Raw genomic sequence first — 12,514 nt, 5'->3', positions numbered from 1 at the left:
AACCGCGCCCAGTTGATCGCAGCTTTAACACAAGATGGAACAACATTTCCTTAAGGCGAATAAATGTTCTCATGAATTCATGCAGGGATACGTGCAAAAGGTGCACACACCAGGTACTGAAGTGTCAATTTGTTTTTCGCGGGTATCCCACTCTTTTAGTAACTACTGATGACACGAGTGACGTCACACAGAATTTTCTTTTATAGTATTGTAAAGAGTAGACTTGTCCCTTCATATTAATATAAAATTTTGTACAAAAAATATCATAGGCTATTGATTGCATAATGTAATTGTGCGGTTTTTTTATTCAGTATAATAGTGAAGAATACCTCATCATTCAAACCTGACGTCATATTGACGCACATACGTCACACTCATCAGTAAAATAACTCAACATACTAAAACGTCACATACTACGTCATGTGTTAAATACAACACAACGACACACACACAAAAGCAAGAAATTATCGAAGTATGAACAAAACCATAAATCGAACTCGAAATTAAAAAAAAAGTAGGGAAAGACATTAACAAATGAAAGCTTTACATGGAGACTTTTCGAACATGACAAACAGTTGAGACCAGGTGTTCAGGAAGGGTAAGCGTCTTTTTGGAAATTAAAAATGTACCTTGTGGCGCAAAATAATCACCAGACATTAAAAAAAGCAAAAAAAACAACATATATACAAAATTAATGTAGTTATGCAGAAAGCCAAACAAAATAAATTGTTTTAAATATATATTGATACATAATCGCGATTTACTGAACTCAGGTGATATCGCATGACTGTTATATTATGCTGTGAATAATAGATTTAGCACAATTGTGATAGAGAGGATCTTGAATTTGTTTCTATTTCATGTGAAATGAAGACTCCTCTCTAATGCTTTGTATATAGTTTCTTATGTTCCTTACACGTACCATAGCATTCACACTGTCGTTGAGAGACGAAACCCGAAAATCCAATGGACCGTGATCACAGCTTCCAACATGAATCTGCTCCGTATGGTTGTATTTGACATTCGGTTTTAGAGGAGGTGTTTTTACCGTTGCAATGCATCCACTAGTGAACAAACAAAAAATACACTAAATACTTATAATATCGACAGCCAAACCGTTGACTTTGCTGGAAATTTGAATGAATTCACGTCTTCTGTTTCAAACTCTAAACCGGATATGACGATTTGTACTTACTTAGGATCCCACGTGTCATTAACAGTTACTAGAAATGTGACACTTCTCACATTGACCAGCTTCTCTTGAATCTCGCGTGTCCACTCCGCCGCCACGCATGGAGAACAAAAACTAATCAGTGTTAAGACTATAGCATATTTGGCAGCCATGCTTTCCTTCTACTCTGCCACTATCATACAATCAGCTCTGCTTATCTAGGTCAAGGTTTTCTCTGGTTTGAAAGCTTGAGTAGACTTTCATAATCTCACTTTTCAACAACGTTTTTTGAATAATACGTTTCGTTTGTTTTCTTATTATTGGTTTGTTTTCTATCTACAAATACAAAAATCGATTTATATATAAAATAATATACATATTTCATGTATTCATAAAATATGAATTACGTAATTTCAATGTTTCCATTAAGCTTATAGTACTTCGAATATTTTCAAAAGATTGATAAGACATTCAAGCAAAAATAAATAAGATAATAAAACCTAAAAACAAACATTATACGTGGGATTCAAATTACTAAATGATACACAAGATCATTTTTCAGCAAACTATAAAATATTTTTAGAAAAACGCATTTTAAATCTCCACTTAACATTCTCTAACTAGGTTCGAACACCATAAATGTAAGAAATTATAGATAAGATATCAAGAAGGCAGCTCTCTCTTCGTATTTTAAGTCAAAACACAAACCGTAGCAAGTTTAATTGTATTAATATTTGCTTTTACGGTACTCCATTTAAGATTTGACAAGTTGATACTTTTCAGAAATACTGATATTACAGACTGTGTATTTAAGCATTCCAAATAAGAACTATCGCATTTCTATAACACACCTTACTTTACGTTGGGATCCTTATTATTTTTACATCAAAAAAGTGTAACGGTTGCGGACATCTGTAGACTGTGAGTCGATATCTATTATGAAGTAATTTGCTTGAAAGCTTACATGGGACTTAATTCTGTATACACGGGATTATATAATTACATGTACTTTAGGCACGGTCATTTTATCGAGCGGAGGAGTTCCGAATGAATTTGGCGTGATATTGTACTTGGTATTTGCATTGTCCTGTGTTTAAAAGGCCGAGCAACACAATGTATCTTCAAATGGGAACGATATCTTGTTGGGACTGTCCATTCGTATTCTTCTCCTCTTTTATTAGGTCACCTGAGACAAAGTCTCAAGTGACCTATTGCGATCGGCTTTTGTCCGTCGTTGTCCGTCGTCTGTCGTGCGTCCGTAAACAATTTACCTTTTCGACCCCTGAACCAATTTCAATGAAATTTTCCAGAAACCTTTCATGGCCGAAGGTTAACCAAAATTGTGAATTTGGTCCCCAGCCCCCAGGGGCCTGAGGGGCGGGGCAAAAAAGGGTCAACTTGACTAATAATTCAAAAATCTTCTTCTCAAGACCTAGATATGGTAGAATCAAATACTCTTTAAAGATTGAAGGGTTTTAAGGTGCTCTACCAAAATTGTGAATTTTATGACCTTAGGGTCTCACGTTTACCCCTGGGGAAGGGGGGTGGCAAAATATATTATGGTTTATAATGGCAAATGATACTTTGAATATTACATGTTGATAACTTGATTGGAATTATAACCCTGAGTAGAAAGTTTGATACTTTGAACATTTTGAGCCAGCCCTACCACCAAGGGCTGTAGGGCGGGGCCCAAACGAGTCAGTGTGCTAAAATTTCTTCATTTTCTTTGTTTAGAATCAGAGGTGCTAGTTTCAAATACTTTTCAATCTTAAATCTGTATGCTAGATATTGAATAAGGTGGTTTTATTGTTTTTTGTCACTTTGAATAATATTTATGTTTATGTTTTAAAATCAACTCTTTGTATAAATATATCAGAACTCAGGTGACCGTTAATGCCAATGGACCTCTTGTTTAAACCTGTTGGTAAGGGAAAAAAGTGGTTGCGAAGGTATTAAACTGGTTGCTAAGGAGTATTTTGGCAAATTTGTTATTTACTTCTCAATATAGCACTATATGTTCTTTCAAGAATACAAAATAATGTTTGGTAGCTTACAAAAATACCATTTTTGATGCTGTTGCTAAGGGATAACATTGGTTGCTACGGGATAAAACTGGTTGCTAAGGAGTATTTTTGCAAATTCATCACTTAGTTTTCTAGGCTATTATATAAGAAATTTTTTTACTGCAAATATTCCTACGCAAACCTATGCCTATGATTTAGTTTAACTGTAGCTTTGAAANCTTTGTGGGCAAAATTCTTTTGTTCCTGTAACAGGTCCTTTACAATTTTTAAGAAATTAGTGATTTTGTTTCCATGTTTTTCCTCGTCTAAACAAAAAGTCTTTTGGTCAGGACACTGTTGCTCAATTGTAAACACTGTGTATTTTATGACTATCTTGTTGCAGAATTGAAATAATCACTTTAATGTAAGTTTTTTTATTAGAATTGTGTTTTTTTTATAAAGTAGGTCCAATATTGGTTACCATAGCAACATTATAACAATATGTTGATTTTTGAAATATATTTTGAAACTATATATATGTTACATTAAAATACTTGTTAATTAAAATATGTTGAACATTAGAAAATGTCAGTAAAATCATGGAAATTGAGTTTATTTTGGTAATATCAGCAGTTTCCACGGTAACAACTTTAATCCTCAACAAAAGTAACAAAAATTTTATAAAATTTAATTCATATGGCAGCAACAGATAATTACCATTAAGATGGTCCATATAAAGTTAGAAAATATAAAATATTTCTAGTTTCCATTTGAAGCTTGATGGTTCGTGACATCCCCTCTTAATTACTATGTATGTTGTTTACTAATGTTTGGTGTAAATTATCAATTCATCCTCATTACGTTGGGCGAAAAAGGTGAAAATTAAACTGCAACAAAAAATTCCAGGTGTACAGTATTAAACCATGAAGACAGTGTTACTTGGTTCCAAAAAACAAGCCATTATAAATTTTTTTTTTTTTTTTTTTTACAATTCAATGTTTTAAATGAGTCAACATCGCTTTTCACAAATTGGTGTTGTAGTAAGTCAGTCTTTCTTGTTCACAAATTGAACCATTGAAGTAAATCAATATAATTTCTGTTGTTTACAGTTGAACCATTGAAGTAAGACAATATCATTTCTGTTGTTTACAATTCAACCATTGAAGTAAGACAATATAATTTCTGTTATTTACAATTCAACCATTCATATAAATATTTTATTGCTGGTTTAATATGATCTCGTTAACTATTGCTGGGCCATTAGGCAATTATAAAAGAAAACAAATCCATTGAGTAAGTCAGTGTTTTTATTTGAAAATTAATACTTTAAGGAAATTCAGTGTTTCTTGTTTACAAATTCAACCATTGAAATAAAAAAAAAATCTTATTTACAAATTAACACATTGAAGTAAGTCTATATACTTTACAAATTAAACCTTAGAAGGAAGTCAACATTTCGTATTTGCAAATTAATCCTTTGAAGTAAATTAATGTAAATTGTGTTTCCTGCTTACAGACTAATCCACTTAGGTAGGTCAATGTTTTTGGTTTACAAATTCACTCATTAATGAATGAAAGTCAGTGTTTCAAAAAGTGATTCATTAACTCTTGTTTACTTATTAAACTAATGAAGTATTAAAGTCAACATATTTTTGTTTATAAACTAATGGACTTACATAAGTCAGAGTTCCTAGATAACAAGTTAACCCATTGAAGCAAGTCTGTGTATTTATTTAAAAATTAATCAATTAAAGAAAGGCAGTGATTCTTGTTTACGAATTACATTATTGAAATATTAAAGACAACATTTCTCGATTGGAAAATAAACCTTTGAGGTAAATCAGTGTTTCTTGTTGAGAAAGTACTCCAATGAGTAAGTCAATGTCTTGGTTTACAAATCAAATCATTAATGTATGAAAGTCAGTGATTTTTGTTTGTTCAGTAATTAATCCATAAAATTAAAAGTGAGTCATCAATTCTTGTTAACAAATTAAATCATTAAAATAAATCATTGTTTCTTGATTATAATTGACTCATTGAAATAAGTCAGAGTTAAAAAGTAAAGTTATATGATATAGAGCAGCCTTGGAAAATGGGATAAAACAAAACTTTATGATACGCAGAAAATGTTCATCAATATTGTTAAGCATTATTAAGGTTAACTATTTATGAATGTATTTTTACCCGATATTATTTATACAATGTTTTGTTTTAACTTGCAAAATATTTTCTTATATTAAAATTATGTTGACCCCTGCATGTACATTGTCCAGGGTTATGGTAGTCTAAAGTGAGCCATTAATATGACACTACAGGTACCAAGTCTGGCTAGGAGTGCTCACTCGGTCACAGGTAAATATTATCAATGTTTGGATCACCTTTATACAGTTAATTTTTCACAGTAATCCTAGGGGTAATTTTTATTGAGTTACTGAAAACTAATAATTTATTACCATGTCTATGAAATCGTTGAAAATTGAATCAACATACTGCTCTGTTAATGATTTCAATAGGAGTACATAATCCAATGTTTATGGAGGATCAACATCACCATGGCTACCAGGAGGAAGATCAAGAATCCATGGCGGTTTCCATGGCACTTTCACAGCAGAAGAGGTCTACTCACAGGTAAGCTTCCCTTAAGTCATCACTTCTCTGCAGAGGTAACTCAGAATTGTACTTCTGAAATTAGTAATATGATAATTTCTCAAGGTCAACAAATGTTTGAAAGGTTCAATATCTTAAATCTTTTAATGTGTATTTCATTAATCTATAGCCTTGTGGTAAATCAGGAACTTTATATGGGTAGCGTAAATTTCCACCTTGAAAATATCTATAATGTTTTTTCATGACACTGTATGGAACCATATACCTCAAACACCCGTAAGTAGGTGAATAAGTGTTCACTCAGTAATAGTAATATACAACATGGCTGTGTAAGAATCATGACAAGACATAACACTGCTGGATGTATAAGAAACTCCTATCTAGGTGGCGTTCCATGATAATGTACATGATGTTTTATAAGGCTTTAATGAAACTCTGTTTTAAAAAATATATTGTTCTGTGGGGTTTGTGATTCCGATCAAATAATACAGATGTTTCAGGAAGTTTAAGTGGTGAAAAATAGAAACTACAAAATACACTGACCTTTGGAATAAATCTACAAAAAGTCCCACCTGTGTAAATACCCAGTGATACATAATAGTATGAACTTCTATGACAGGCAAGCAACACGCTAAAAAGGCAGAACCGCATGCGGAGTTAGTCTGCGGCGGCCGTAGCTGTGATGAGAACAAGTGCTATCCCCGACATAGGAACACATCACGGAAACGATACGGACAATCTCATTAAAAACGATTCAGTGGTGGTTTACACAGAGGGAACAGCACTGTGAACTTAGATCATATTTAGTGGAGGAACTTTGTCTCAGGAATCTCGAGAAGAACAAGATGTTTCTTCTGAGTGAGGTTTTGTCTGATGTAGGCCTTGCATATTGTAAGTACAACTATCTTTGATCTAACAATACCTATACCTTAATCAGCCTTTTGAAGGTGAATACGATCTCAGAAAAATTGCAGACAAGTTAAAGTTGATGCAAATGTCCAGAGTTGGATAGCAAAATATATTAGTCCTTCATCGTTGCAGTAGTGTACCATGTGACATTTGATAGAATCGCAAGAGTTTTAGTTGAAACTAAGGTCGAGATATGCATGTTTAGACAGATTGTGATAATAATTAATATGAACCTCTCTAATGTATGAGGTGCTGGAAGACACATTTTCTGTCTCAGTCAGTAAGTGAGAGGTTGTCATTGTCAAGTTAGACATGTGCAAATCGCAGGAGCTTAAGTTGAAAGTTAGGTTTAGATATGCATGTTCATACAGATTATGGTAATAACTTATCTGAATATTGCTTATGTATGAGCTGCAGGAAGACCCTTTTTTCTGTCTCTGTCAGTAATTTAGAGATTGTCATCTTTTGTAGGAGTAAGAAAATGTAAATGAAAATGACATTTGAGCAATTGGTTTATATTTGTGTATACTGGTTTTCACTTGACTGAGTGAAAAATCCAGAACAGACTAAATCTGATTGAATGTACGGAATCAAAATCTGATTGTCACCTTGTGGCACCCCTTTCTATGTGCTTGTACAAAGCCTGGCTCCCCTTTCTATCACTTTGGACAAAGCCTGGGTCCCCTTTCCAACTCTTTGGACAAAGCCTGGTTCCCCTTTCCAACTCTTTGGACAAAGCCTGGGTCCCCTTTCCAACTCCGTGGACAAAGCCCGGCTCCCCCTTTCTATCACTTTGGACAAAGCCTGGGTCCCCTTTCCAACTCTTTGGACAAAGCCTTGTTCCCCTTTCCAACTCTTTGGACAAAGCCTGGGTCCCCTTTCCAACTCCTTGGACAAAGCCTGGCTCCCCTTTCCAACTCCGTGGACAAAGCCCGGCTCTCCCTTTATATCACTTTGTACAAAGCCTGGCTCCCCTTTCTATTACTTTGTGCAAAGCCTGGCTCCCCTTTCTATCACTTTGGACAAAGCCTGGCTCCCCTTTCAAACTCTTTGGACAAAGCCTGGCTCCCCTTTCCAACTCTTTGGACAAAGCCTTGTTCCCCTTCCCAACTCTTTAGATAAAGCCTTGTTCCCCTTTCCAACTCTTTAGACAAAGCCTTGTTCCCCTTTCCAACTCCTTGAACAAAGCCTGGTTCCAATTTACAACTCTTTGGACAAAGCCTGGCTCCCCTTTCCAACTCTTTGGACAAAGCCTGTCTTCCCCTTTCTATCACTTTGTACAAAGCCTGGGTCCCCTTTCCAACTCTTTGGACAAAGCCTGGCTCCCTTTTCCAACTCTTCAGACAAAGCCTGGCTCCCCTTTCAAATTCTTTGGACAAAGCATGGCGCCCCTTTCCAACTCTTTTGGTAAAGCCTGGCTCCCCTTTCCAACTCTTTGGACAAAGCCTGGCTCCCCCTTTCTATCTCTTTGGATGAAGCCTGGCTCATCTTTCTATCACTTTATTTAGGTCAATCTTCACAGGTCTGTGAATGCGTTATTATGGAACAAAGGGACTGTGTTGTAAAAGTGATTTGTTTACAGATCAACAGTTAGTTCTGTTTCTGTTGGGAATGAAATTTGTTCACTTCATGTATCTTTGTTCTGATTATAATTAATATATATACATATATGAACAGTTTGGGGTCAAAGAAGTAATATAGACGGTAAAAATCCCATATAACACTGGATCCTAATGGAGGTATGTCCGTAGGGGCAAAGAAGTAATTCCAACAGTGTGGACAAGTTTAGGTTGTCAAATTTTCGGAGCGTACCGCTGCTTTTTCAAGACACAGTGAAACAGAACAGTTACATGTACATATACATCATATTAAAAGAAGATAGAAATGATATACTATAATTGAAAATATAGCTATTATATATATAAAAAAAGTCCCCTCGGCTAAAGACAGCCGAAGGCAGCAATTAAGCTGAGAGCATCGCAGACAAGGAACGCTGATGTAGAGGACCTATTCTTGCGCAAGATACACTGTCATATAAAGTGAGTCAACGAGAGATATCAAAAACGTGGAACATGTGCCTGTGGAAATCTGGCCCGGTAAATATGAAAAAATCTCCAATTTGCTACGGAATATCTCATTAGTCGCCTCTCAATACTGCGATGGATCTAACAGTCACAGCAGGGGGTCCACACTTAGTCGCCTCTTTTGGTTTGCAGGAATAATGCATGTGCCTCTTTTGGTTTGCAGGAATTATGCAAGTAATTCTTTAATTTCATATCAGAATGTTGTATAATAACATTTGTATGCTAATTGTTATCCCTAATCCTTCCAAAAATTGAAATTTGCGCAATATTATTGAAATACGCACTAAAAAAGCCAGAAGTAGTCATGCACTCTGCACTATTTCACTATATATATATATATATATATATATAGCCATGCTAGCCATCGGGGTTTTGTAATAAAATAAGTCGTTGGCTGTTCCAGATGAAATCAAGGTTTTACCGGATGAGAAATCCTTAACGAAATTCCGAATGCAAATACTTTTTATGAAGAAAAAAACCAAGAATGTGTGATTTAAAGATGTTGTCTGTTTAGTAATTATTATACATATTGTTGATTGTATGTTAAAAAATCTGTTACAATTTATGATAAGATATGAACATAAAATATATGTAGGTACATATCGATAGATACATTATGGAATTCAAAAGGTTTTCTTGACTTATAAAATATTAAGTTTCCATATTTAAAATAGGTTATTATTTGAATATTATTGTGGAAATTGTCTCGTACCTCGTAACGATCACATTAGATACAATCAGGAAAACCAACAACAGCTTGTGAAGAAAATATACGTAAAACATTGTACCACATGTATATAGCTGGTACTTTTGTTTATAGAATACTGATGGACTTGGTTAATCTGGACACTCCGGTTCCAAGCGAAAAAATCTGTAGTTAATTTATAGATAAACGAAACACGGCTTTTGTGGATCATGGCTTACATTCATTATCTGAGGAGAATTTCTTGATTAACGAGCTTTTACTAATTATAGATTGTTTTTTGTAATAAATTAAAGAATATGTAAATTCAGAGAGAGAACAAGTATTGATCGATAGGCTCACTATGTGTTGGTTTGTACATGCAATATTCTCCTCGTGTTGTTTGTCTACATATAGTAAATCAGTGCTTTGAAGGAATCATTTCATCTATGCATTTTGATATATTTTATTATTCTTATATTGTTTATAATCCTTTGTGGAAAATGTATAAATATATAGATGCTTACCATTACTGTTCCTTGTCATGTTGAGATTGTCAATCAAAATGTGTAAATGCTCTCCTATTATGCTTCATTGTTTTCTTGCGAAAATGTTGTTAACATCTCCGAGCAGTGTATACTTAACTGTTACATAGACGTCATACTGTCGCCAGTGAATAACATTCCTGTTATATTTGTTCTGGTTGTAGAGTTCGTGACATTATTTCAGTAATACTTAGCAGGCAAGTTGTTGTTTTAACGCAACTTTTACATAGATAGTTCCATAAGATTGATGTAAAATGATTTTCACACTTTTGTATTCTGTATAATTTTGGATTTGTTTTATATTAATTTCTTTTCACGGGTATTTAAATATTTAAAACATGGTGAATTATTATGAAAAAATTAATCATATAAAATACATTATTGAGTGTGAACTTAATATTATTTGATTATGATTTTCAATTCCGATGATAAATATTTCATATATGGCTTTTTTATTTGACAGGTTGTATAATTGAGGAAAGTATAATAGAATTATTTCCCTTTCAAAAAAGTGCGACTTTGCATTTAGTAGCTATTAACTGGACCATGCTTGTAGGTAAATATGTTATTTTCCTGTTCGCAAAAGATTCTCATGAATCGTGTTTTTCGAATAAATATGATATGAAACAGCTATGCGCACACGTAGGTCAAATTTACCTGCGAATGACACACCTGTTCGAAGATATGCAGTATTGCTTTTATATGAATGTTTTGCTCACATAAAAACGGTCTAAATTATGCAATCCCTCCTAAAATTTAATGGCAGAATATGAAATAAGTTATGATTATTTTTAGGCTAGTCCTGGTGAATCAATTGATGGCTAGTAACAGTTGTGAAGACTATATCTTTATTAACATATCTGTGTATTGTGATGTTGTTACCTGTCTTTAATATGTCACCAGCATGTCAAAATAAAATGTCGAAATGTTGCCAAAAAATGTGTGTTTCATTTTATTTGTCGTCGATAAATATTTAAACACGCCAGAGAGCATTTCAGAATAAACACCACTTACACATGCATCTAAATGTACAAAAGACAGGCTATATCTGAGACATGATTTACTGAGATCACATTGACATTTTTTTCTAGAATGACTGAGCAGCTACATGTACTTGACAAAATTCGTAATGATAATTTTGAATTTTTATAAGTTGAATATACAATTTTTAATAAAGATTACAGTAAGATGCTTGCTCTACACTTTAATTTAGCGTTCGCATATATTACTTAAATGATTCCATAATGGCGGTATTTTCCCCTTGACAATAAGACAGTCAGTTCTATATCTTGACATTTACAAATGTATGGCAACAATGATCACATCATTACAAAACTATATGAAAAAAATGGAATCGTAATGTATCGCAAAAACCGAACACAGGAGGACAAAATGAGACCATAAGTTGATACGAACAGAAAANATAAAAAAAAAAAAAAAAAAAAAAAAAAAAAAAGTTAAAACAGAAGGAGAAATATGAACCCCTTAAAAAATTAAGCTGAAACCAATGTAGCCTAAAGAAAAGCATTCCGCAAAACCAAAACGGCAGCATTGTAAGCCCTGGTCATATGTACCTAAATAAAATAAAAAGAAATTTTAAGTTAACTTGAAGCTTTCCGCATTATTTCATATCGCTATTTGCATCATACAACTAATTATTTATTTTATATTTTGAGACTGGGACTAAGGATATTGCTGAAAGAACAAAAAGGCGCTAACGCAACTAATTTATGAAATGCACAATGATCTCACAACCACCTACATTTCTTCATCATTGATACCCATAGTTAGAAATAATGAACATTATCGTTTTAAAATTCAACAGATTTGTAGAATTTCTTTCTATGGTATCACTGAATCAGTCATAATAAGAGTTTCACATAGAGTTTTTGTTTTACTCCACAAAAGACGAAACAACCAAACGCTGTTTTTCTAGCGTAGAGTTACCTACCCGGTGAAGTGTTTTAGATGCTCTGCGCCCCATAAATTGAGCACTCGTTCTGATGCTGAACTTGTGTAACCACTGTAAGATTGGTTAATGGTAGGCTAGGTACTGTAATTCGAACCCTTGCATACTCTTTTCGATTTCAATAATAATATTTGAAATTTTATTACATCGGTAATTGCATGACAACATGTGAAAAAAAAATTCTTATAAATAGTCATTCATTTTATTGAGAACGACAAAATATTTTTTAAATTTGATGGTACACTTTATTACATTAATCGTCTGAGAAAGTAAGAACACTTACAAGTTTTACTGTTCTAATCTGATGACGGCTGTTCTAGCTCAAGTTCAATGATCCATCAGGTTTTGTAAGGATGCCCTGCAGTGAATGAAGATATCATATAAACAATAGAAAAATGAAATCCTTTCCTGCTAAAGAAGTTGAATTATAAATTTGTCGAATATATAAAATAACTATTTGAGTTGGGGCAAACGAAATACATACCAAGTGTGACGTGAACAGAAGTAATACAGCTTTGGTCGTGGCATGCTGTTAAAGTTG

The 12,514-nt window shown here is 33.6% G+C and overlaps 1 protein-coding gene and 1 long non-coding RNA gene across 2 annotated transcripts in view; both read right to left on the bottom strand.

Moving 5' to 3' along the window:
- Positions 1-1,374, bottom strand: part of LOC110454209 — a 2,722-nt gene extending 1,348 nt beyond the window's left edge. Inside the window, exons 1-2 of the mRNA XM_021503594.1 lie at positions 1,196-1,374; positions 923-1,064 (exon numbers count right to left, since the gene is read on the bottom strand). Coding sequence (XP_021359269.1) covers positions 923-1,064; positions 1,196-1,344 — 291 coding nt within the window. The 5' untranslated portion in view covers positions 1,345-1,374. The remainder of the gene's footprint in view (positions 1-922; positions 1,065-1,195) is intronic.
- Positions 1,375-11,534: 10,160 nt separating this feature from the next.
- On the bottom strand, positions 11,535-12,514 carry LOC110454234. Its single transcript, XR_002463355.1, has 3 exons — positions 12,458-12,514; positions 12,257-12,331; positions 11,535-11,578 (listed from the first exon to the last, which is right to left on the bottom strand). It is a non-coding gene; the product is annotated as an uncharacterized LOC110454234 (long non-coding RNA).

Source organism: Mizuhopecten yessoensis, unplaced genomic scaffold (genome assembly GCF_002113885.1).
Source record: "Mizuhopecten yessoensis strain PY_sf001 unplaced genomic scaffold, ASM211388v2 scaffold7725, whole genome shotgun sequence".
Taxonomy (NCBI): Eukaryota; Metazoa; Mollusca; class Bivalvia; order Pectinida; family Pectinidae; genus Mizuhopecten; species Mizuhopecten yessoensis.
This window is presented reverse-complemented; position numbering and strand designations above follow the sequence as displayed.